General features: G+C 42.5%; 3 protein-coding genes and 3 non-coding genes across 7 annotated transcripts; all 6 read left to right on the top strand.

The window, feature by feature from the left end:
* The first annotated feature begins 590 nt into the window (after positions 1 to 590).
* On the top strand, positions 591 to 5,010 carry nop58 (NOP58 ribonucleoprotein homolog (yeast)). Of its 2 annotated transcripts, none has more exons than XM_073462272.1 (15): positions 591 to 767; positions 1,287 to 1,363; positions 1,489 to 1,541; positions 1,767 to 1,891; positions 1,976 to 2,112; positions 2,312 to 2,376; positions 2,496 to 2,630; positions 2,762 to 2,907; positions 3,101 to 3,227; positions 3,409 to 3,572; positions 3,664 to 3,798; positions 3,905 to 3,966; positions 4,058 to 4,218; positions 4,310 to 4,431; positions 4,541 to 5,010. In XM_073462272.1, exons 1-15 carry the CDS (start codon positions 723 to 725, stop codon positions 4,601 to 4,603), a joined length of 1,617 nt encoding a protein of 538 aa, XP_073318373.1. In that variant the 5' UTR covers positions 591 to 722; the 3' UTR covers positions 4,604 to 5,010. The 2 variants fall into 2 exon arrangements, with proteins under 2 accessions (XP_073318373.1, XP_073318374.1); XM_073462273.1 differs by having other exon boundaries at positions 624 to 767; positions 4,313 to 4,431.
* Positions 2,145 to 2,232, top strand: LOC140992624 (small nucleolar RNA SNORD70). Its single transcript, XR_012178189.1, has one exon. It is a non-coding gene; the product is annotated as a small nucleolar RNA SNORD70 (small nucleolar RNA).
* Positions 2,946 to 3,029, top strand: LOC140992626 (small nucleolar RNA SNORD11B). The gene has a single exon (XR_012178191.1). It is a non-coding gene; the product is annotated as a small nucleolar RNA SNORD11B (small nucleolar RNA).
* On the top strand, positions 3,262 to 3,344 carry LOC140992627 (small nucleolar RNA SNORD11B). The gene has a single exon (XR_012178192.1). It is a non-coding gene; the product is annotated as a small nucleolar RNA SNORD11B (small nucleolar RNA).
* A 904-nt stretch (positions 5,011 to 5,914) lies between the features above and the next one.
* Positions 5,915 to 10,015, top strand: wdr12 (WD repeat domain 12). Its single transcript, XM_073462274.1, has 13 exons — positions 5,915 to 6,072; positions 6,462 to 6,556; positions 6,825 to 6,919; positions 7,125 to 7,231; positions 7,530 to 7,645; positions 7,737 to 7,891; positions 7,975 to 8,020; positions 8,106 to 8,191; positions 8,287 to 8,427; positions 8,552 to 8,657; positions 8,804 to 8,936; positions 9,486 to 9,558; positions 9,683 to 10,015. Exons 1-13 carry the CDS (start codon positions 6,032 to 6,034, stop codon positions 9,758 to 9,760), a joined length of 1,272 nt encoding a protein of 423 aa, XP_073318375.1. The 5' UTR covers positions 5,915 to 6,031; the 3' UTR covers positions 9,761 to 10,015.
* A 1,052-nt stretch (positions 10,016 to 11,067) lies between these two features.
* ical1 (islet cell autoantigen 1-like) lies at positions 11,068 to 22,587 on the top strand. The gene is made up of 15 exons (XM_073462557.1): positions 11,068 to 11,154; positions 12,231 to 12,263; positions 12,382 to 12,556; positions 15,428 to 15,500; positions 16,341 to 16,464; positions 16,577 to 16,775; positions 16,967 to 17,092; positions 17,211 to 17,309; positions 17,402 to 17,487; positions 17,968 to 18,017; positions 18,286 to 18,330; positions 18,465 to 18,671; positions 19,423 to 19,707; positions 19,805 to 19,900; positions 20,232 to 22,587. Exons 2-15 carry the CDS (start codon positions 12,253 to 12,255, stop codon positions 20,345 to 20,347), a joined length of 1,692 nt encoding a protein of 563 aa, XP_073318658.1. The 5' UTR covers positions 11,068 to 11,154; positions 12,231 to 12,252; the 3' UTR covers positions 20,348 to 22,587.
* Positions 22,588 to 25,044: the final 2,457 nt, after the last annotated feature.

Here is a 25,044-nt window from a genome sequence, read left to right as displayed (position 1 = left end):
AGTACACGGAACATTTGAGCAGAGATAAAATACATGTTCCTAACTATAGCTTGCATTTTATAATAACAATGTTTTGTGTACATTTTTATATATTAAGTTAAACGGTTACTTTGTCTTATCTACGATTTTATTTAATGTATTTTCTTTAAACCGGCATTTTAGTGACAACTTCTCGCGAGATTTGAGGTGACAATCCTCTTGGGTTGCCAGGTTGGGGAGCGGAAAACAGCGTATAATTTGTGTTCCACTTTTAAAGAAATGTGGACAAAGTTGCAGGATGTTAGATAAGCTTAGAAATATATTAACACCAGATAACATCTTTATGTAGGCATAAAGCGCCAGAAAGCTATGTCGAGCGTTTTTTTCATACGCCAACTCATCTTTTTTTGTTGTTTTTGAGAAATTCAACCTAATTATGCACTGTTAAAAAAAACATCTTATAGTGGAAATAACACAGAGATGATATCAACAATTCTTAAAACCAAATCATATTTGTAATGTGTTTAAAATTTGCTAAAATATCAATAAAATCACACTATCACGTCCGGTAGGGGGTGATATCGACTGAGCGGAACTGGCAACCCAGCAGTTTCCTGGTGCTCGCTCTCCCCGCGTGTGCTTCAGCCACAGTCGGAGCAGCAGCGTGGTGACTACCAGAAAAACCTGAAGGCTCTCAACCAGAGAGCGTACAAACTCTATAAAGTGACTGACCGGCGGCCAACATGCTGGTGTTATTTGAGACCGCCGCTGGATATGCCATATTCAAGGTACGTACGGCTTTTATTTCCTGTCATTTAAAGAAATAGCGGCAAATACGCGTTATTACCCGAGTTAGCTTAGGTTAGCTACGCAGCTAGTAACTAACAGCGCACGCTGGTTCGGTTTTAGCAGACAGTGAAGACAACTATAAATGTAATCTTTTAATTTATCCTCATTTATGTGAATGTGTACGTGTAAGGTTTGTACCTGTGCACGAGTGTCATTGCTGATGCACAAGCTAACACTAAGTTAGCTAGCAGCTGAAAGGCCTTGTAACCACGTGTGCATGTTGAGGCTGACTTCAGTGCATGTCGCTACTTCTCATGAAGCGACATTAACGTGCACATTGTAAATGAAGCAAACGACGATGCCATATAATGATCAGCATTAAAAGATTTTGGCGTTAACCACCTATTTTAAAGGTAATTTACATTTAAGTGTTTCATTTACACGTGCAGCCCGTCATTGCTGATTAAAATCTATTTTAAAAGATGACAATTAACTTTAAGTGTCTTTTTATATTTCAGGTCCTCGATGAATCCAAACTGCAAAAAGTCGACAGCTTGTATAAGGAGTTTGAAACTCCTGAAAAGGCGAACAAAGTGTAAGTGTTGATGCAACATTCAACTGCCCAGAGCAGCTTGTGTTACAGACGCAACTAGACGGTTGTCATTGATTGATAAAGTTGATGAAGTGTCACCTAAATGTTTTTTTGCTTTCCCTCTTTAGTGTGAAGCTGAAGCACTTTGAGAAGTTCCAGGACACAACAGAGGCCTTAGCAGGTAATGACACCTGTGTTTGTGCGCTCTTGTACACCTGAGATCTGTGGTCTGTGATGCATTCCTGTGTCTGATTAAAACATGAGGCATTTCACAGTATACGTCACTACCGCTGAGACCACTTCATGTCATGTTAGCGGCTAGTTTAGATGGTGAAGAGAGGTAGTTAGTCCTCTGTTTTAGATGTTCCCCTCAAGTACATTAGTTTGACTGTTTTCTATTTTTCAGCTGCCACTGCCCTTGTCGAGGGAAAAATTGGCAAGAGCTTGAAGAAAGTCCTGAAGAAGGTTGTTGCCAAGGAGGCCCATGAGCAGCTGGCCATCAGTGATGTGAAGCTCGGTGGTGTTATTAAAGTAAGCGACCCAACAATCTGTTACACTCACTCAGGTATTCACTAGCTCAGAGTTGGGTCTCTAACCAGTTTTGGTGTTTTTCAGGAAAAGCTGGACCTGAGCTGTGTCCACAGCCCGGCCGTGGCTGAACTGATGAGATGCATCAGGAGCCAGATGGAGGCCCTGATCACTGGACTTCCTCCAAGAGAGATCAGTGCCATGTCTCTGGGGTTGGCTCACAGGTAAATGCAGCACAGCTAGTGTTTTGTTAAAAGTGACTGCTGCCTATGATTACACTTGCTGTCTGAAACTTCCTGTAGATTTTCCTCAGCATTCGTCACTACCACTGAGGCAGCAGTCTCTCTTAAGGCACACTACACTCAAAAATAGTTTGGAGTGTGATGTAACTCACTAATAAACCCTATTTTCTGTGTTCTCCAGTTTATCCCGTTACAAGCTGAAGTTCAGTCCGGACAAAGTCGACACTATGATCGTGCAAGCCATATGTAAGTTGTTTTTTGTGTGCGTAATGTAACAAAAGCACTACACTATTTATGGATGGGTAGGGCTGCAACTTATTTTCATTATTAAGCAATGACTGACTGACTTTTCATTGTCTCTTCAGCTCTGTTAGATGACCTGGATAAGGAGCTTAACAACTACATTATGCGATGCAGGGAGTGGTACGGCTGGCACTTTCCCGAGCTGGGAAAAATCGTCACTGACAACTTGGCCTACTGCAAATCTGTCCGCAAAATTGGTAAAAATAATCTGCATTTGTGTCCCTTTTTAAAAACTAGTTCACATAATGTTCCATAGTTGCAGCTTTAACTTTACATGCATTAAAGTGACAGTATTCCTAAGTGGCTAAATGTCTCTGTGGGTCTTCAGGTGATCGCACAAACGTGGCCGGCTCCGATCTGTCAGACCTCCTCCCTGAGGAAATCGAGGCTGAGGTTAAACTGGCTGCTGAGATCTCCATGGGAACAGAGGTGTCGGAGCAGGACATCGGCAACATCAGGCACCTGTGTGATCAGGTATGTTTCATTCGTCCTTAAGAATCTGAGAGCTTGAGTGACAGTGGTGATGATGACGACTTTTGTCTTTTTCCTGAAACAAATCATGTGGGTTTTCAGTCACTACCTCATCTGAACTGTCACATTTCAAGACTCCTGCTTTGAATATAAACATACAGGAAGGGAATCGAACCATCTTCTCTTTTTGCTGCAGGTGATTGAGATTACAGATTACCGCACTCAGCTGTACGACTACCTGAAGAACCGAATGATGGCGATCGCCCCCAACCTGACAGTCATGGTGGGCGAGCTGGTCGGCGCCCGTCTCATCTCACATGCAGGTACGTGTCTGAAAAGGGGACTGTGTGAAAACCAGCCAAGCGGTGATGATGACGACATTATGTCACTTTCCTGAAATTGACTGATGCTTTTAAGTCACTACCTCATCTGAGCTTGCTTAAAGAGAACATTTGGCAGGCACTGGTGAGAGCATTGTATTTACATGTATTTGTTGTGTTTAAGGTTCCCTTCTGAATCTGGCAAAGCATCCAGCCTCCACAGTGCAGATCCTTGGCGCAGAGAAGGCTCTGTTTAGAGCCCTGAAGACCCGCAAAGACACACCCAAGTACGGCCTCATCTACCACGCCTCCCTAGTGGGTCAGACCACTGCCAAGAATAAGGGCAAGGTATGTTTAGAAGGAGCTGTAACTGGACCGGTTAATGATCATCAGTCTGATTGGTAGAAGATAAACATGGGCTATTTATTTTTCTGTGCAGATCTCAAGAATGCTGGCTGCTAAAGCAGCGCTGGCTATTCGCTATGACGCCCTGGGAGAGGACACAAATGCAGAAATGGGAGCAGAGAACCGCGCCAAGTTGGAGGCAAGGTTGCGCCAGCTGGAGGAGAGAGGAGTAAGTACCACTTCGACTGAAGGATATTAATCATGAATGTCATATGTAGTAACTATGAGCTCTCTCTGCTGGTCATCTGATCGTGTTTTGTATTTTTCATTCTCAGATCCGCAGAATCAGTGGAACAGGCAAAGCAATGGCAAAGGCAGACAAATACCAGCACAAGAGGTGAAGAGTCATAACCTGCTCTTTTCCAAAGATGAAATAATTCCACATGTAAATAGGATATGTGTTAAATGCCTACTTTTTTTCTCCACAGTGAAGTGAGAATGTACGATCCATCCGGCGACTCTACAATTCCCTCCACCTCAAAGAAGAGGAAGTTTGAGGAGATGGAGGAGGAGGAGGAGGAGGCTGCTGAGGAGCCAGAAACACCAGTAGTGAAAGCCAAGAAGCCCAAAAAAGAAGCAGTACCAGAAGGTGGGTGTAGTGGGAATGAGACGAATCTTGTGGTGTCAACAACAGTGTTCATGATGCTCAAGGGTTTTTTTGTGTGCATGTTTTGTTGTAGAAGAAGAAGAAGCAGTAGAAGAGGAGACCCCAAAGAAAAAGAAGAAGAAAAAGAAGGATAAGAAGGCAGAGGCTGAAGCCGAGGAACCAAAAGAGGAGGAGGAAGAAGTAGCTGTAACAGAGGTCGGATTATGTTTTATAAACTTGATCCTGAGTCTTGAGACGATTCATGAGATTTGTTTTCCAGTGTTGAAAATTTGTTGCGCTAACTTGACTTATGTTCTTTCTGCAGTCAACGGAAAAGAAGAAAAAGAAGAAGAAAAAGAAAGCCAAGGAGGAAGAAGATGATGAATGAGAGAGTGGAGAGTGTATATATGTTCTGTTCTAGTTTTTTATGTCATTTTAGTTTTGTGTCATACATTTATATCTAATCAGGGCAATACTGTATCGAGTGCCTGTTTCAGGACATCAGAAAGAGTTCATGTTAAAGAACAAAACGGTGGGATCCACTTTTATAACTTTGAGTAAGCTGTGGTTTGAAATCTCACCATGTATTTCCATACTTAAGATGAGTGAACAATGTAAATTTTTATTTTATTTTTTAAATGATGTGTACTAAGTTTGTAATCTACCGTCATCAGTTTTATTTGTGAACACATCTGTATCCAATTCAGCACAGAGGAACGAGTTGAGATTCCCCAGTTCTCTTATTATTGTCCTAGACTGAACATCCGCCCTGGTGAAATAAATTTTTTGCTGTAATGATGTGTTTTGGTTTTATTTGCTTGGTCAGTATAAAAATGTAGAGTACATTTATTCGATTATTCAATGTTATTAAATTAAAGGATAACTGCACCACTTTAACACTTTAAAGTGTTTACAGGTCCTGGAGTACTAATGTGAAAAAAGAAGTATAAAGTCTTTTGTGACTCCAGAGAAAGCTGCATATAATCTGACAAATTTCCTCCAGTGATGTCATTTAGTGGCTTAGTTGCATTGTGGGTAGTGTAGGCAACATTTTTTTTAAGCAATACACTGGTTTAGCAATGCATGCTAAAACACTGTTTGACTCATTATGGACAGTTTGAAAACATGATCAAAATCAATAAGAGTTGAACCCAAGATATTGCCAATATATTTCACACGTTCTACTTCCTCTTCAACACCTTGTGCCTACATTACCCAAAATGCTTGGCGACTGAGTGACATCACTGATGGAAATTTTTTAGTTTCTATCCAGTATTTGTTACCAAATGTAGTTTTTATTTCACTGTCTGGGTTTAATTCAGTTCAAAGATGAATCAGTGTTGGTTACAGATGCTTCACTGCACTCAGAATAAGATTATGTATCTTTGGAAAGAATCAATAATTCTGTCTTCCTCTTGAGATGAACTTGTAAGCATCATAAGCGTATTGTGGCTAATGTTAGCTAACTTTGGATTATGCTTTGAGGAGCTGTCATTACTGGAGTCTGTTTACAGTGAATGAATAGAAACGCAGTGTGCCATTATCCTGTACATGCCACTTGTGTCAACAGTAGTCGCTGTTTGGCAAATAACAGCTACAGGCACGGCGAGTTACTCCGGCCAGGCATTAATAGAGGAGCACAGATCCGCATCATCGCTCGTCTGCATCTGTGCTCTGCTGAAGTGCCTTACGTCCGCACCACATGGCACGACTGCCTGCATGAGAGTCAGATGTGTTATGAAGGAACAGATTAACTATTGACCCATATCTTATATTCTTATAGCTCGTGTTCTTTAAGAGAAACATATAACTGAACATGTCGCAGTTACAAGCGAGGTTCTTCACGGAGAACAAACGGTGAGTGCTTATTTCTTTTACATTAAAAAACTAAAAAAAAAAAAAAAAGACAAGATGGCTAGCGAGCTGGCTAACTAGCTGTAACTTACAGTAAACACTGCGACATTATTGTGAAACACTACTCGGCTTTAAACCTGTGAATGTGCACTATTAATGTTTGCTTAGCCACGTATTACTGTTAGCCTTAAACAGTTCGTGGCTAATGTTTTAGCTAGCTAAGCTAATGCTAACAACCATAAGATATGAGAAATCTAGGTGCTGTATCGTATTTCACTCTCTCCTCCATATTTACAGCCATATACATTAACCTATAAGACAAATTAATCCATTTAGTGTTAGATATGTTTGTCTGAATTTGATGGTTGTAACTAATAGCTTTCTGTTTGTAGGTATGTTGTAGATGATGTCCCATTCTCCATCCCTGCTGGAGCTGAAGTGCAGGACCTCAGCAATGTCATCAACAAGCTACTGGAGGCTAAAAATGGTAAAGATACACACTTTAATTAAACATTTACAAGTGTGTTTGACTTTTTCTGGCACACAGTTGCCCAGCGGAGTGTCCACTTGCAGCAGGGTTGTATAAAACTATGACTAATTGTCTTTGTGTAGCATATTGTGAAAGAAATGATCTCAGGTTTTATATGGGTGTGTATATTTACATAAATTATATGAGATCGTTCACAAAATCCCAGTGCTTGATCAAAAATACTTGTAATGTCTTGAATTCATATGTTGTTGTTTTGTTTCTACAGCATCTCACACCAAAGTGGAGTTCGACTTCCTGGTCAGGGGTCAGTTCCTGCGAACGTCTCTGTCCTCTCACATGGACACAGAAGGCATATCGACGGTAAGACCAGCCTCACCGCTAAAACCTGACTAGATAGGTTTTGCTTCTGTTGCACTAACGGCACTGGGTGCTTCCAGTGACTCAGTTTGTGAACTACGAAGGAAAGACGTTTTCCATGCTATTCCTTTTATATTTCCGGGAATAGGGACTGGCTGGGAACACATAGTTTGATATTCATGCATCAGTGTTTGTGTGTCTGTTTCAGGAAGACGTGGTGGAGATAGAGTACGTAGAGCGGATCACAGCACCAGAGCCAGAGGAGTGTATGATGCACGATGACTGGATCAGCTCCGTAGATGCAGATGCTGAATGGTAAGAAGACCATGCACCAGAACCCAGACTAGAAATACCAGGCTTTTCATCAGCATTACACTGGTATCACACAACATAAATTTAGTTTTTGTGGATAATATTTTACTTAGATTTCTTACATAATTAAAGTAGAACAAGGTGAAGTAACTGCAAACGAACATGAGAACAAATAGATACATTTTCTAAAGAGGGAGAGGAGGATTTTTTACAGGACTGTTGTTTAAGACTGCATTACTACTTGTCTGTGGTGTGAATATATATGTGCTTGAAATCTTCTATAATCTCCACATTTTTCCAGGATCCTAACAGGGTCATACGACAAGACGGCCAGGATCTGGTCCGTGGAGGGCAAGGCGGTGATGACGGTGGCCGGACACACAGATGTGGTGAAAGATGTAGCCTGGGTCAAAAGAGGTGAGCAGGACGGCGATGCCAGACATCCACTCTGCTGGCTAAATTATGACAAACCCTTCTTAAAATGTCTGTTTGGTGTTTTTGCATGCAGACGGTCTGACCTCTCTGCTTCTGACGGCCTCTCTGGACCAAACCGTCCTGCTGTGGGAGTGGAACTCTGAGAGGAACAAGGTGAAAGCGAGACACTGCTGTCGGGGGCACACGGGGAGCGTTGACACCGTCGCCACAGACCCCACCGGCTCGAAGGTAAAGAGGGAAGAAAAGCAGATGAGAAGAAGTAGGAATGATCAGGATTGAGTATTCAAAGTGTTTGTGTTGCTCCCTCACAGTTCTGCAGCGGCTCCTGGGACAAAATGTTGAAGATCTGGTCAGCAGGTAGGTTGCAAGAAAGATTGATTGAAGTGTTACCGAATATAAAGCAAATCTCTGCCAAGCTACAACCTTTTTCCTGTGCTGTCAGTGCCCACAGACGAGGCCGACGAGGTTGAAGAACCTGCCGACAGACCGAGGAAGAAACAGAAGACTCAACAGCTGGGCCTGACCAGGGTGAGTCGTCTATAAGGTTTGATAATATAGAAACCGATGCTCAAGTTCACATGTTTGATTAATGTGATGGTTCACATGTTCTCACGCTGACACAGACTCCCCTGATGACGTTATCCGGACACAACGAGGCAGTGTCGTCCGTCCTGTGGTGCGACAGCGAGGAGGTTTGCAGTGCATCGTGGGACCACACCATCCGCATGTGGGATGTCGAGACAGGCGGGATGAAGACTACACTGGTGAGAAAAACACTGTGCCTTGGCTTTTGGCTCTCAGGCTACAGGTGGAGTTTGCAACTGCACACCTGGACACCTGTATTTGGTATTTTCTACAATAACCTGATGTTTTTTGTCCTCTCCACAGACGGGCAGCAAAGTGTTTAACTGTATTTCCTACTCACCTCTGTGTCGACGGCTGGCCTCAGGCAGCACCGACAGACACATCAGACTGTGGGACCCTCGCACCAAAGGTACCAGTGATCTCTAAACACCACCGCTGTCTCTCAATACAATCCTAGCTGTTTTAGCAGCAGCGTTTTATTTCCGCCCCCTGTGGGCACTTCGCCTCACTCTTCCTCTTCACGGCTCTAAACGCCTCCTCTCCTCTCCTCTCCAGACGGGTCGCTGGTGCTGCTGTCTCTGACCTCCCACACTGGCTGGGTCACCGCTGTGAAGTGGGCGCCGTCACATGAGCACCAGCTGGTCTCGGGTTCCCTCGACAACCTGGTCAAGCTGTGGGACACCAGAAGGTCTGTACAGCACTTAGTTTAGAGTGTGTATTTCAGAAGGCGGTAACATGCACCCATTGGGACTTAAAGGATCTTTTATGTGTTTGTCCATCTTCCGTTCCTTTCCAACTTCCCTCTCTGTGGCACAAGCCCATTAGCTCCTACTCAGTACATCAAACTTTAGAAATTTGGTTTCAAAACAGGAGGATTAGATCCCAGTTCTTCTGTACTTTTACAGAAAATTTAGACTGAGCATCAAAAAGGTCAATATTAAAGTATGAGAGGTCACCGGTGCAGGCGTGTGGAGCTGTGGGACATCCTGTTCCTTCCTCACGCCTGGAAATAAACAGCTTTCTCCCGGTGACGGCTCCGTTTGGAGCAAGCTTCCTGTCTTTGTCAGAATAAAATACTGGGTCAGTTATATAGAGCTGTGAGCTATTTCTTCAGCCTACGCCCACTCTTTGGTTGGTGCTGTTTGTCTCTTATCTTCTTCACTCTTTCTGTAATAAACCTCTATATTAACCAGCTTATGTGAATGACGTTAACGTGTGTTTCTTTCATGTGTCACAGCTTTAAGGCTCCTCTGTATGACCTGGCAGCCCATGAAGACAAAGTGTTTTGTGTGGACTGGACAGAAAGTGGGGTAAGACTGTTTTCCAAAAATATAATCCCAAAGCAAAGAACAATCGGTGCCTGATCCAGTGGGAAATTAATGTCAACAATACATAAAAATCTCCTCTCTTTCCTTCTTCTGTTTCTATTTTCAGCTGATGTTGAGTGGAGGTGCAGATAACAAGCTGTACACCTACAGACACTCAGCCTGTCAGACGGATGCGGGGGCGTAGACTCTGCACAGATCCAGCTCATCCATCACAAAACACACACAGAATGGACAGACATATATATATAAATATATATAAACAACATAAACATCACTGTTGTGACAGGCGGACAAAAGCAGCAGTGGTTTTGAACTTTCCTCACCTTGTTCGTTGCTGTTGTGGTTATTTTTAACCCTCCTTGAATTTTTACACATATTTTCTTATGCCTTCGTTTTCCTGTAACCCGAGAAAAGTATAAATTAATTTTGTCTCCGAAAATGTCTCTTGTATTTATTGTTTCATTGATATTAGAGTTGTGATATGCCGATGTATGATGGTGGCTCTGATATAATGAAAATATACAGAAAAGGTTCAACATATAAGTCACATTATTACATTTATTTCTTCCCCTGTAGGTTGGTGATTAAGACTATTTATGATTCAAGCAACAAATCAGTGACTGCGATTATGTTGGGAAATTTCCATTATATTACTGTAAGTTATGTCCTGGTATATTTCATATTTTTGAAGCACGTTATGAACTTCCTCATGTTTTAGCGAGCAAAAGAAAAGAAAAACCTGTTTGAAGGAAACTGGAAACTTTTTCCTCCTCAGACTGGTTTGACCAGAGAGGGGTTAACATGAAGAGCTCTCACTCTGGTTGTTTTATTACAATACAATTTCAAAGTGGGAAGAACAGTAGGGATTGACTGGTATGTAACAGGGCTGATACTGATTATTAATAATCAAGGAGACTGATAGCTGATATAAAAATATATGTGTCAAAATTTAGAATAACCATGCATTTTTGATTATATTTATTTTCCCTGACAAAAAATCAGACATAAAAATTACCATGGTAAATAAAATTGATGAGATAAAGTCATACACATGAGATAAAAAGTCTAAATTAGGGGATTCAGAAGTAATGATTATGAGATTAAGTTGAAATTATGAAAAAGTGACAATGAGATAAAAAGTCAACAGAATTTTTTTCTGTCTCATAATTTCGACCCTTAAAATAACAACTATGACTTTTTATCACATAATTATGACTTTTTTCGGATAATTTCGAGTTATTTTCTCATAACTTAATAAGTTTTAATGTTGGTTTATTGTTGTAAATCATAGCCAAATTGCAATAACAGATTCCTGTCATATACATTCAACACCTCACACTATCCTCTCTTGTTTTACCTGAACATCTGCAACACATTGATGAGTTACAGCGGCTCATCTGTTCCATAGACGATCTTCGCTGCGGCCGGAGCAGCAGCGACCCCTCGCGGCCGAACGGCGCCACGGCCGCTTTGCATATCCTGTTTCTGTGACTCAGATTATGACGGTCATCGGGAGAGGAGGCTAGCTGAGCTGCGCCGCATAGATGCTCGGTCTGCTGGGACAAAACCTAAAGCAAGGTAAAGGCATATTCACCCTTTTTTTTTATAATGAAATGTCAGACTATAAAATAAAATCCGGACTCGTTCAAAGTAAATGTCCACAAGGCATTTTCGCGCTGGCCTCGACACTTGCTACTAGCTAAACTGCTGCTAGCACACTACAAGCTCCTTCACTGACGTTTTCTTGACGTTAATTTCTGCTTTTAGACCTCGTCACGGGTTTATTCTGAGTATTCATGAGCGTCGGAGCGATGCTCGGGGCTTTGCCTCTTGTTTCGGTGTCTATGAAGGCAGCATTTGTTGTAACTGAACACCTGGTCGACAGGCAGCCAGCTGGCTCTCAAGTCCCCTGACTCTGGAGTCGCAGGTGTCTGATCCCTGCTCCAAGGACCGTATTAGATTAGCTCTTTTAGTCTGTAGCACCGATGAGTTTTTTTTGGTCCGGGCAAAGACAGTAAACCTCAATGATAACCGCTTATAACTCGATTATAATTCACTGGGGGAACAGCTGTCAGCTCTGTTACCATGCTTGCTGTTTTTCCTTGCGTGCACCTGTACACAATTCAACAGGAAAACCAGCAGGAGGTCATTTTTTCTGTTGTTTCATTCATTGTTAGACACTCGGGCTATTTCTGTCTCTCCCACTTGCATTAGTCAGTCACTTTTACACACAATCTTACATAGCAGGCAAAATCTGCAGTTTCCTGTTAATGTCCTTGTCACGTCTTTCTATGTAAACAAGGAAAACAATGCAACCAAATGGACAGCTGACTATTGCAGCCCTGTTTTCATCAGCGATCAATCGGTTAGTCTGTAAAATGTCAGAAAAATGCTCAAGACGATGTCTTCAAATTGCTTCTTTTTGTCCAACAAAAAGTCCAAAACCCAAAGTGTCTTCATTTATTATCTTAAATGTCAAAGAAAAGCAGCAATTCCTGACATTTAAGAGGCCGGAACCAGCAAATGTTTGACATTTTTGCTTGAAAAATGACTGAAATGATTAGTTGATTCTCCAAATTGTTGGAAATTAATTCTCTTTTGATTTCGATTCTTCTAAAGCATAAAATTAACCTCATTATTTTCTTCGTCTTCAGAACAGAAAAAGGCTGATATCCAATGATGGACGGGTATGTGTGCAATCGTATTCATAAACAGAAAACCGCAGCCATTACTGATATGAAATACTGCTGCTGTGAGTCAGTCAGGTAGAAACTATAGGTTCGCTGACTGGGCTTTGGTCTACAGGTTCGCGGGGGACATGCTGAGCGGCGGCCGGGCTCTACTCGGCGAGGACAGCTCGGTGATGGCTCGCATGCAGAAGAAGTTCTGGAAGACCAAGCAGGTCCTCATCAAAGCCACGGGCAAGAAGGAGGACGAGTACGTGGTGGCCTCGGACGCTGACCTGGACGCCAAGCTCGAGGTAGGAAAGAGAGGAGAGATGAACTCCAGCTTTTTGACCCCTAACACAAGCTGTGTTTCTTATTCCGTCCAGTGTACGGGTGAGAATTAGTCGTGTTAATGCTCCTAAATGCTGATTTTCTTTAAGGTGATATTCTTCAGTCACAGATGTTCTCACCACTCCCTCTGCTGTGTGAGTGTTTTCTTCCACTGGTGGCCATTTCCTAAGCATTATTTCTCTCCCAGAGGAACCTTGTCTGGTTTCTCCTCTCCTCTCATCCCATAACTACAGGAGTATTATATTCTGCCTCAGTTAAAAGCACAGCAGTATACAGTGCCAAAGGCTTCACACAGACACTCGCAGGGCTCACTGTGGAGCTTGGAAAGGAAAACCGTATCCCATCATGCAAATTAGCACTTGTGAAACAAACGATGTGAGAGATTGTCAGTCAGATTTCATTCAGAAAGAGATCGATTGTTGCACTGTCCATGCCAGCTCTCCAGTGCGCTCGAGCAATATTCAAAATCAAAATCAAAATCAAAAAAAAGAACCGAACCTGTAGTTTTGCACATTTTTCGGTAAGTAAGGCTGAGATGCAGCGAGCAAAGATGGATGATTTAATATTACATGACTCTAATTCGAGTTGTTGTGTCAAAACTTGTAGACCTTTTCTTCTCAGAAAGCTTGAGGCACACGGATTGAAAATTGCAATCACGTCGTCTCCTTCTGAAACCCAGTCGACAACATCTTTGGCTCTCTCATCTACAGTCCAGACTGAAGCCCTGCAGCCAAACTTTAAAGTTTAAATCTACAAAACTTTATTTTAGATTCTAGTGGAGATCCAAACGTTTCCAGAGATGCCAAATGTTTCAGGCTAAATTTAGGAAAAATGTGTCTAAAATGATTCAATAAGACATTTAGAATATTTTCATGACATGACACGTGTCAAGGGTACAATCATAGAAAGAAGACTTGGAACACGCCGATACATATTATATGATTTGTTTCCAACATTAAAGAGGAACATATGATTGTGGGTCATTGTGAGCGGTTATGTAGCGTGTTGGCACAAGGTGTTAAATATTTGCGGAGATTCTTTGTAGCTGTCCTGTCATAACAATTTTTAGTATAGCAGAGATGTGTCACACCACGTCACAGCTGTCAAATTGAAGTCAACTGGGTACAGTTTGTTCTCACTGCGGCAACAAACGAGAGCAGACAGTTTGGATTGGCTGGCATTTAGTTGTGACAGGCTGAGACACGGGGACGTGGTCGAGTTTCACTGAGCTGCTAGAGAGAGGGAGACAGAGAGAGACGCACTGTGAGGCTTTTGTTTGCTCTGGAACGAGATCAGGCTTCTTCTGTCCTCCTGCTCTCATTGTGCCTCCGTTCAGGAGACAAAGTCAGAAAGCAGGGGGAAAGTGTCGACAGAGACGTGAGAGTACATACAGATTTCTGAAGATCACCTTCAGATGTTTCATCTTGACTTTGAGCTCACCGGAGCGTTTTAAAACCAGCAGGGCAGATTAGATTTGGAGCCGCTTCTGGACGGCTAACCTGATTTTATCGGTTTAGCTGTAAGGCTTTTTTAAATTTCAGCTCAGCGGTGTTTGCTTTGTGACCTGTAAATACTCGAATAAAACATCAAATCAGATGTTGTCCATTTTTTCGCTAAAGTCTCAGTTTAAAGTCTCAGAACTATTTCATCATGTTAAAAGCAAACTTTGTGGCATCCTTCCCTTCGATCAGTGTCGGCGGCTTTGTCTTGACGATGGAGGAAACTGTGACACAAAGACAAAGCTGGCTGTCTGCTTCTGTTTTTCCTCCTGCCATATTGCTGTGACTCACACAGAGCAGGTGCATTACATTAACATAATTTCGATGATGATATCTCAAAATTAAAGAGGAGTGTAGACCTGCACACGGCTTGAGATCTGACAGGTGTTCAGTCACTGCTGAGGCACACAGACTGAAGCCAGTGACTGTTGATTCTGCAGTTAATCAGTAACTACGTAGGTCACCTCCTCCCTCTGCTCTGTTACAGTCTGCCTGAGTGCTTTTAAAATCGTAATGTATCTTAAACTCCACTTCTGTGCCCTGTAGTTTAAGTTAAACCTGCTTCAGACATGGTTTAAAATGTATGGAGGGCTGAAACTAAAATAATTTGCATAATGAAGCAGAAATGCAGAAAGAAAATCAAAAGAAATACAGAAATAAATAAGTGAATAAATAAATTCAAAACTAATAGATTGAAGAGAACAAAGCCACTGTCAGTGTTGGTAGCAACAATAGCTCACACCTGTTGTCTGCACTGTGATTTTTCTGCCTGATGCTGACATATAAAACATCACATCACGGCTGAGTAGGTTGCAGAGGAGTGTAATTTTCCAGAAATGTCATCATTACAGACAATAGCGGCGTAATAGCATGAAAACCCACACGCAATCATTTCTGATAAGCTCCAGCCTCATATCTAAATGCAAAGGTCTCACAACACACACTGCTCTTGAGCCGAACGCCGGTGCACTTTGTTAACCAGCCGGCTGTAACAGTCGAGGTGACCCCTTCATCCCTCAATCTTCCCTTTCTATCAGACGGCAGCGCCGGAGTGGCCTCGAAATCTGTGTTTCCATGACAAACCCTGTGTTTGTCTGCCAAACGGGAGGAGAGGCGTGTGACTGCCAGACGGAGAGAAAGAGAGAGAAAAATATGTTTGTTTACTGAGTGAGAGGTTGGAGTGCTGCGTCACTGAGCGACAAACATCATCAATTAAAAGCAATTGAAACAAGTGACAGGAAGTGGTGGAAAGCGTCTTTTGAGTACGATGAAACTGTCACATGAACTTGTTTTATGCATCACGTCTTGTAACTGGGCCCGTTTTTGTCTTTGCAGTTTTTCCGCTCGGTTCAGTCCACGTGCACGGAGCTGCTGAAGGTGATCGAGAAGTATCAGCAGAGGATCACACGTGAGTGCCAGTAGAAGCTACACCTATTACATGATGCGACTATTTTCAGCATTGATTAATCTGCTGATTATTTTCTAGATTGATTAATTGTTTTGGTTTTTAAAATGTCAGAAAACTGTGAAAAAATTCCATATCAGTTGGTCCAGAACCCAAGGAGATTCAATTTGATGTGATATAAAGCAGGAAATCTCCAGATTTGAGAGGCTATAAAGAGCGTTTTCTACCTTTCTTGTATGGAAAAGTAGATTTTTCTGTCTGATTAATTGTTGCTGCTCTAATCTCTTCCCTGACAGCAGGAGGTACTCATTTCAGACATCATAATGTACTGTAGGATTAGTCAGGAGACAACTAACCATATTTTCTAAATAGAAAAGGAGGTTTTATCTGGTTTATTTAGTTATCCATTACTTTTAGCTTTGTATTTTCGCTACTTTCTCTCTGTCACAGCAAATAGGTGGTGTTTTATGAGTATGTGTGTTAGTTAAGTTTTATTTTGTCATTTTCTGATTTATACGTCACTTAACAGAGTGTCAGGACTTATGATGACGGACTTTAAGATGCAGTTAAGTTAATAAAAATGTCTAAGAGACATGTTGTTTTCATTTCCTCCTCTTTGGAGAAACCCTGGGGGATTTTATCCTCAGATGCTTTTAAACAGTGTCCGTCATGGTATGAGGAAGTCAACTATAAAAATACATCGCTCATTGTTCTGAAGAATTACTCACCGTGAAGCTATTTTTCTGTCTTCTTTTAAAAGAAGGCGATTCAATAAAGCCTGGACATTTTCTTATATAATATAAACTATTTATAAGTCTCTTTTTGATTTTTGTTCTTCTCCAGGCTTGTCTCAAGAGGAGAACGAGCTCGGCCTGTTCCTGCGCTTCCAGGGCGAACACGATCGCACGAAGGCCGGCAACATGATGGACGCCACCAGCAAGGCCCTGTGCACCTCCGCCAAGCAGAGGTCAGCAGCAGGAAATAATGATGCGATGAATATTCAGTGTTATTTTTTTCCCTGAATCTGTTGTTTGATTTTGAGAAATGTTGATGTACTGTATCTTTGTCTTCTCCCTCAGGATGGCTCTGTGCCCGCCACTGCACCGCTTGCACCAGGAAGTGGAGACGTTCAGGCGGCGCGCCATCGCCGACACGCTGCTGACAGTCACCCGTATGGAGAAGGCCCGCACCGAGTACAGAGGAGCTCTGCTCTGGATGAAAGACGTCTCCCAAGAACTGGACCCTGACACCTACAAACAGCTGGAGAAGTTCCGCAAGGTGGGAGGAGTCACTTGTTGAAACACTTGAGAGAGTTTCCCGTTTCCCAACACGTTGAACCAGAAAAAAAACAAAACGGCAAACTTGTTTACTGACAGTGAGAAAGGAGTCATTCACCTACTTTTAGCTGGCTTACCTGTTACCAAATTTTTGTGAAAAGTGGAGGTTTTTCATCATCTCTCTGTTGTCAGGTCCAAGCCCAGGTCAGAGGGACGAAGGGCCAGTTTGAGAAGCTGAAGAACGACGTGTGTCAGAAGGTGGACATGCTGGGAGCGAGCCGCTGCAACATGCTGTCACACTCCCTCTGTACCTACCAGGTACCTTTTTCAAAGGGTTTAATCAGCTTTTATTTTGAAAGGATCACCAGTTTCTACCTTCTTCTATCTACCTGTGTGTTTGTGTCATTTCTTCAATATTTCTATCCTGTCATGGCAGACCACTCTGCTGCAGTTCTGGGAGAAGACGGCCCACGCAATGTCAGGAATCCATGAGGCCTTCCAGGGACACGTACCGTATCAGTTCACCACACTCAAGGTACTTGAACCAACACAACTGGAATAACCAGCAGTCTGCTCTGTTAATCCATGTCTTTATATTTCAGTTAACTGTTTTCATCCTTCCTACAGGACCTGCGAGACCCACTGGAGGAATTAACAGACTTGCAGAAACAAGAGGATAAGAAGGAGAAGGCTCTACAGAGCCACACAGACAAGTGAGAGAAGACACTAAACAGTTTATTGTTAATGAATCAAATGCAGTCTGAGGCTTGTCCTGCCACACCATCTGTCTCTGTTTTCATGCCACTACTCTCCTCTTTCTGCGCTGTCATCATTAACACACACACACACACACTCCTGCTGCTTTCCATCTCCATATTGTCCCCTCACTCTCCGCTCTGTCTGTTTTTTCTGCACACAACCACCTCAGCTATGTCTTCATCAAACACGAGGCCAATGTCACGCCCGTGTTCACTCACAAGTAAGTGCGTGCGCGGCAGGTTGTACATGTGCTGATCAGCGGTGATCCATGTGGTAGTTGATGGCTTTAGAGTAGCAGACCTGAGACTGCAGCTCCAAATCAAATAGAGGCTACTGCATCGCTAAAAATAGCAAATAGTCTCGCCGGCTAGATAAGTCACTTTCTCATTTTTTCCCCTCCTCCCTCTCTCTCTCCCTTCCTCCTCCTTCATCAGTCTGGTGTCCTTGGATGACGACAAGCCATCAGGAAGTGCCTCCGACGCAGGTGCGTACTGCCCCCTGTAGGCTGAAACCAAAGTTAATGTGAATTTTTACAGTTTTTCTGCCGTTACTGTGGCTCTATACAAATCATGATCCTTAAAAACAGTGTGTGAAATCAGCAGAGGTATAGATTGCCAAGAGATTTATGTTTATTGTAAAAGAAAATATTACATTATCTTTTGTTTAGCCATTTAAAACATCAAAACATGACCCAAAGTGTGACGTACAGTGGGTTGGATATTTGCTGTAATATCAAATGTTCGTCTTCCCAGACGCCGCCCACAGCAGCGATGGACAGAGCCAAACCAGTGACAGTGGTGAGTTTTCCTGTGTGTGTGTTGAGAAGCTCCACAGAGACTGTTGGGTGTTTTCTTGTATAAATAGTACAGATGTGTATTGGGATTACTGTTGCTGACTGTGGACCGGCTGCCTGTTGGCTTTATGATCCCAGCGCACCAAAACACTCCCAAACCAACTCCAGCCCTTCACGACCTCAGAGGACAATCAGCGAGCTCCGATGACGACCTGATGCTCATGGCCTGTAAACTCCCAGCCCCAGCTGACTCTCCTCTCTGGCCCCAGCTCCTGCCTCCTCACCCTACTGAGCCCTGGGGCTTCGGAAGCTTCCAGGCCGACCTCTCACAGCTGCCTGCCACCGGTAAACTGGCTGGCTGACTCCTACTTCTATCCACTTCAAGCTGCCTCCTCAGCTGACTTTGCTTGGTTGTGGCACAGATTCACCTCTCCTGGGATTTCTACTCTGCTTCCTTTTGCTCTTTGGATCTGGATTCAGTCTGCCTGGCTGCTGCTGCTGCTGCTCCTGCAGCAAGGGGATTTGTCTCCCTCGCTTTTGTCATTTAGGAAAAAGAAAAATTAAACTTTACTTCCGAGACTCACCTCTTTGATATTCTGGGCTTCATTTTCTAACCATTTTACAGGCTCTCTCACCATCTTGCTAACCTGAATCTTGCTAGTCTTCTATTGACGGAGCTCTCTCGTTTCTTCCTTCCTGATTCACAGACCTCTTTCGCAGCAGGAGGAGCACAGGTGGAACTAATAACATTAACAATGGCTCCGCTCCTGCAATTACTGCAGCACTTTGCAGCTGTTGATGTCATTAGTTGCACCTGTGCCTCACACGCCTGCTGTGGAAAAGGTTTATTCAACCTAAATGTCACTTATCATTGAAGAGCCTTCTTATCAAAAACTACCTCTCTCTACTTAAGTTGTTGTCTGTCTGCTAATTATGTGCCTCTTTTCTCCTTTAACGTCTTCATTTTTCATGGTAAACCTTTTTAACTGTCTGTGTCGCTGTAACAAACCGATGCTCTGGCACATCTGTCCTTTTCAGAATCAGCTGTAATGTATTTGCCTCCGGTCTGATACATCACCCTTCCCTCTCCTCTCAGGTGGTCTGCCTCACCCAGCCGGGATAGGACTGGGACCAGAGGAGGAGGACGGAGAACGTGGTGACATGGCTTTCCTCAAAGACCTCCTGAGCCCGGGCCCAGGTGCCAGCGACGAGTTCAGCAGAGAGTGGCAGGATGCTTTCGGGCTGTTTGAACCTCCCAGCGTCCCTCCATCCAGCACGGGAACAGCAAGTAGCGGGCCGGCGGCGCGTCCACCCTCAAACCCCCCCAGCCCCACAGGATTCCTGCCCTCGCATCTGCTGGATCACAGTCTGAGCTCGACAGGTCAGTCACGGCGCCCTCTGCTGGAAGAATGAGTTTGCTGAACATCACCCTGTGACACAGAAACTTCTGACCAAACATCTTCTGATTTCTGTTCTAGGCTGGGCGACCCCACCCATGTTCCAGGCTCCACCCCTGCAGCCTCCTCCTGGTCAGAGCCAATCGGCTCAGCCAGCTCCAAGTTCGGCAGCTAATGGTAAGATCTTTCTCAATCTGTGTTCTTGTCACCAGAGTCATCCTGTTCCCATGGCCGGATTAACTTTCTTTGGGGCCTCGGGGCAGAAATGAGCTGTTGGGGCCCCTTTACCCCGCTTGTTCCTCCTTTGTGGATTGATTGAATTGATTGTTTTCATTCTCGATTAATCCTTCAATTATTTTCCCCTTCTTCGTTTTTTGGTCCGTAGAATCTAAATCTAAAATCAGTTTAGACATTTAGTTTAGGTAGGAAGTTAATCATTTGGATTCTGCATGTGATGTAGATTTATCAAAATATTCTTTTTTTTTTTTGCGCGTGTGCGTGTGTGCAGCTGCTCCAGCCGGGTCCAAAGACATGTCCGCCTGGTTCAACCTGTTTGCAGACCTGGACCCCCTCTCCAACCCCGACGCCATTGGACGCTCCGCAGACGAGCTGCTCAATGCCTAACGCTCCGTTTGTGTGTGTGTGTGAGTGTGTGTGTGTGTGTGCAGCAGTGTATGAATTCTCTCAAAGGATCTGGATGTCAGCACGTTTCCATGTCAACAGCCAAGTAAAAGAAACACACGCATTTCTGTCAGCAGGAGACAGGGCATATCCACACTCGTGTGTGTGTGTGTGTGTGTGTGTGTGTGTGTGTGTGTGTGTGTGTGTGTGTGTGTGTGTGTGTGTTACACTGGAAGGTTTTACACTGGGAAATGAAACACTGTCAGCTGACTCTGCAGCTCCTTACATGACTGTTAACACATGAAGACACTGACTGATGCACACATTAAACCCCATGCGTTACCTTTCACTATCAGTTATTGCCGCTTCTGTCGGGCGCAGAGAACGTTTGTGTTACAGGTTTATTCTCAACGCCGTTGTGTTTTTTTCTGTTTTACTCATGTTTGTGTTGTCTGGGCGTGTGTGTCAGTTTGCTGTGTGTGCACACGACAAGGAACTCTGTGTGTAAAAGAAAATCTCTATTTACTGCTTAATGTCGTTTCTACATGGTAGCACATGATTGTCACATTTTAATGAAGAGTATATATATATATAAATATCTACAGGACATAGTGTATGTATGAGATGAGATGGGACCCTGAGCCTCACTGAGCCTTTATTTGTACACCAAGACAAAAACAGCAGTTGAAGCTCACGCTGCACACAGGGGTCAGTATCGTGAAGCAACATTAGTGGGTTATCCAGCTGTCTTTGCATCAACAGATCGTTGGAAAAATGAAGTAATCTTTCCGACAGAATCCTCAGAAGTACTGAGTCAAAATTAAATTCAAAAGTTATAAACCGTCAGGCCATATTTCAGGGTACAGCAACATATTTGATAGCCCATTAGCTTCGGTTAACAGCCAAAGTTAGCTTTACAAATGCATTGTTTCAGTCAGATTTGATCTCATCAGATTATCTGTACTTTCTTGCCTCACTTTACTTTGAACTCTTTTTATTCTCCATGGTAGTTTGTTGTTATTCATGCAACAAAAACACTCCCAGTTATCCAGGATCACTGATGTTAGACTCAGTGAGGCTTGCTTTTTGATACAGACCCCTGAATCTTCACCAGTTCAAGATAAATAATGTGACGCTTTATTTAAAAATCCTCAGTTTCCTCTGAGGGATTCAGAACTATGAGCCGTCTTGTCTCTGGAGAGGACTGATGGTGTCGTTACGACAGCCTGAGCTGGAGTCAGATTACAGGCACAGTGGAAACCCACAGTGTTTTTTGGACACCAGTAGCCTCTCCGCGTTCATCCTCTCACCTTCAGCCCAGATTCTGATCGCTGAATGTGTAAAAATAGGACGCTTTTGAAATCATCTTCAGTCCCATCTGTCGTTTCACAATCACAAGTCCAAGGCCAAGAAAAATGTGTGAAGGATGAGAGTTATTTTGTAGTTTTTCTCTCTTGAAGGAAGCTTAAAAGTAGGACACACAAAAAACATATTTTTGGGGGTGCGTGGGTTATTTAAGTCCTATAAATCTGCAAGAAACGACACCTAAGCTGCATCGAAATGTATTTATTTTCAGATTATAACACTATTGCAAATTTTGATGTGCAGTACACTGTAAAACTAAGATAACGCTATGAAATAACACTGTAAAATACTGTATTTTGAGCTCTGTGTGTTGTGTCGTGAGGATTCGCAGATGGATTTTGTTGCAAGGGAAAAGAATCAACACTGGAGAACTGTTACCATGTTGGTAAAAAAAAAACAACCAAGACTGACATTTTTGAATGTTGAGTGAAGACTTTCTAAAATGTATTTTATGGATGATATGTGAATATGGCGTCCACACGCACCGACTGAAACCAAATCCTCAGTTCTGACGTTTGTGTGCCTGTGTGGATCGCACTCGGAGTGCATCATGGGAAAACTTTGTCATGTTTTGTGAGTCTTTTTATACAAGCTGCACATTTAGTTTTTCTTTTTTTCTTGTTTTTAATGTAACGTGGACTTTTGTTGAGGGAAAAGCAGGAAGGAAGGGAAGGGAAACTACAGATTTAGTGTTTGTCACATCTTGTATTGTACTGTTTACTCTTGATTTAAACAAACAAAAAAAAAAGAATGTATTTCTCAAGTCAATCACAAATGCTTTATTTAATTCAACTATGCCTTTTTATTTCACTCGAGGGGTTTAACAGATGAAAACTTGGCAGTTCTGTTTCCAATAAACTGGACAAGCAAACAAAGAATCATTGTGTCGAGCCTCATTCCAAAATGCCGTTTATCCACTTTGAAAAATAAAAATAAATCTGTAATATTATTATCACGTGTATGAACCTCCAAACTACTTTTGTTTTTGTTGTAAACAGACGTCTAAAAACGACAAAGGAGAACATGTCGCTGTTGGTGTGATTGTTTTTCAGCAAGTGGATATCTCATTTTGGAACAGAAACTCTTCATTTCGTCAATAATTTTTTTTTTTTTTTTCTCCGAGACGTCACTCGTGCCAAATCAGGTCACTTCTCTCTACTTCTACTCTGCTACAGGTTTACATCATTCAGGATCTCCACTGTGTGAGGCTACATACTGTAGATAGCAGCTGTTGGTTCGCTCTCTTAATAGTAGTGTAGACTTGTTAGTGTGCGCTGAGAAGTTAGTATATCTTTTTGTTTTTGTATCCTATTCACTACAACCTGAGATGGACGATGTAATCTATTCTGGATTAAAATTCTCTGCAGACCCGATGACACTCCTGATAAATAAATACATTATTATTCACAATAATGAGACATGTAGTAATTCACAGTACTCAGCGGAGAGAAAGCAGGAGGAGGAGGAGGAGGGTTATATGGTACAATTGTTGACTCATTCAGATACATATCTTTGTCAGCCGATAATACAAACACAGTGTGCCTCTATATTTACATATCCAGTACATTCCTATCCCACCGGAGCAGGCACAGTCAAGTAGTAATGACATATACAGGAAGGTGGGCCGGGGCATGGAGAGGCTGCCAACCAACAAACTACACTGAGAGGTGCTGTTTACCATACATGTATGTAAAAATATGTTTCATTTCAGCAGATTTAAATTCAAAAGATTAGAATGAAAACAAAAAGTATTTTGTTTTTTGTGTGCTTTGTAAACTTGACAGGATGATAAAGAAACTGATGCTTTCCATGAGGGATGGGAGAAAAAATCTATAAAGTATAGTATCGCAAAATTTTGTGTGGCAATATAATATCATTACACGCATGCCTTGTCCCACAAAAAAGTCTTAATATTGCAAATACCAGTAACATTTTTGGTACCAGAAAAATAAGTTCAGTGGCTTTTCCAGTCCACTAGATGGTGCTAGATCAAGTTATTTTTTTCTCGTGAGGTCAGCTGCATCGGAGGTTGTTTTTTTGTGTTTTTTTTGACAGTGTTGGTCAACCTGCTTGAAAAAATGACTGAAGTGAGATGAACAGACTGAAGACTTCATCTTATTTGAAAAAGCAGATGTTGAGAAAGTTGCTTAGGGGATATAATTTACAGTTTAAAGAAAGGTAATACATGTATGTAATCGTATATACGCTGTCAAAATTATGTTGAAGCGCCTGAAAAATAGTTTTTCATTTAGCTTCTTAATTTGAGTAATTGGCTCCAACATTAATACAAAATATACTAGTAAATTTAAAACAGTTTTGGTTATTGTACAAGAAAGTTTTCTGTAATTTTCGTTTTTCTAGGTAGCTTGAAGAGGGCGGGGCTTATTTGGAAAAAAGTGAGGTCGCACATGTGCAACAATCAGGTGAATCATTTGAAAGCACACCCACATGCTTTTTATTTTGAAACTTTAACTTTGATTGTTGCTTTTTTAATCAAAACCTGTATTAATATATTAATATTAATATACACAACACGGGTCTAGTTTTCATCAGCGCGTTTTAACCAAATTTCCAGAAAATCTGTTAAAGAAACTGCTTCCATCTACTTATGTACATTAAGAGTTGGTTGATGGAAACAAAGCGAAGAATAACATTAAAGTTTTGTGCTGTGAAACCAAAACAATGAGCTGAAAGTAGCTAAAAAAAAGCTCCGTAGAGCTGACGAGCTGGGAGATAATTCTCTGTAGGTTTGTCACTACAAGTGACACCTTTCACATTACATGTAGTCTTTTCATTTATTGTTAATATAAATATATTGTTGAGCATAACTCTTATGTCCTAGAGGAAAAAAGTTTGGATTCAAACCAAAACTTTCAGGGTTTTTAAGCTTTGCACTTCAGCAATTTGGACTAGGAATCCCACAGTAGGTAGCTTCTGTCTGATTCATATCTAAACTCCATCTACCCTCATGGTGTAGTATTTGGGCTCATCTAACCTCTCCATGCTCAGGGCCCTGCAAGCCAGAGGGAGCCTGTCCCATGAGGACGACGAGGCCCCTCCTGGACACATTTCACAACAACACTGAGCAAGACAGGAGGAAATCAGCGTTAACAGTGACAGTGAGGGAAAAAAAAGGACAGAGAGAGCTGGAGAAAGGAGGAACAGAAGGAGGTGGTGGTGGTGGTTGTGATGGTGGTGGAGTAAAAAGGGACATTTTGAGAAAAAAAGGCTGGCGCTTGGGGAAGGAGGGGCAAGCAGACACAGGTTGAACACGCTGCACACATCATAGCCCTGGCCTGTGTTTCCCATCGATACACACCGCCCGGCAGGGAACC

This window comes from Pagrus major, chromosome 24 (genome assembly GCF_040436345.1).
Source record: "Pagrus major chromosome 24, Pma_NU_1.0".
In the NCBI taxonomy this organism is placed as follows: Eukaryota; Metazoa; Chordata; class Actinopteri; order Spariformes; family Sparidae; genus Pagrus; species Pagrus major.
The sequence above is the reverse complement of the archived record's forward strand: the minus strand, read 5'-3'. Positions and strand labels throughout refer to the sequence as shown.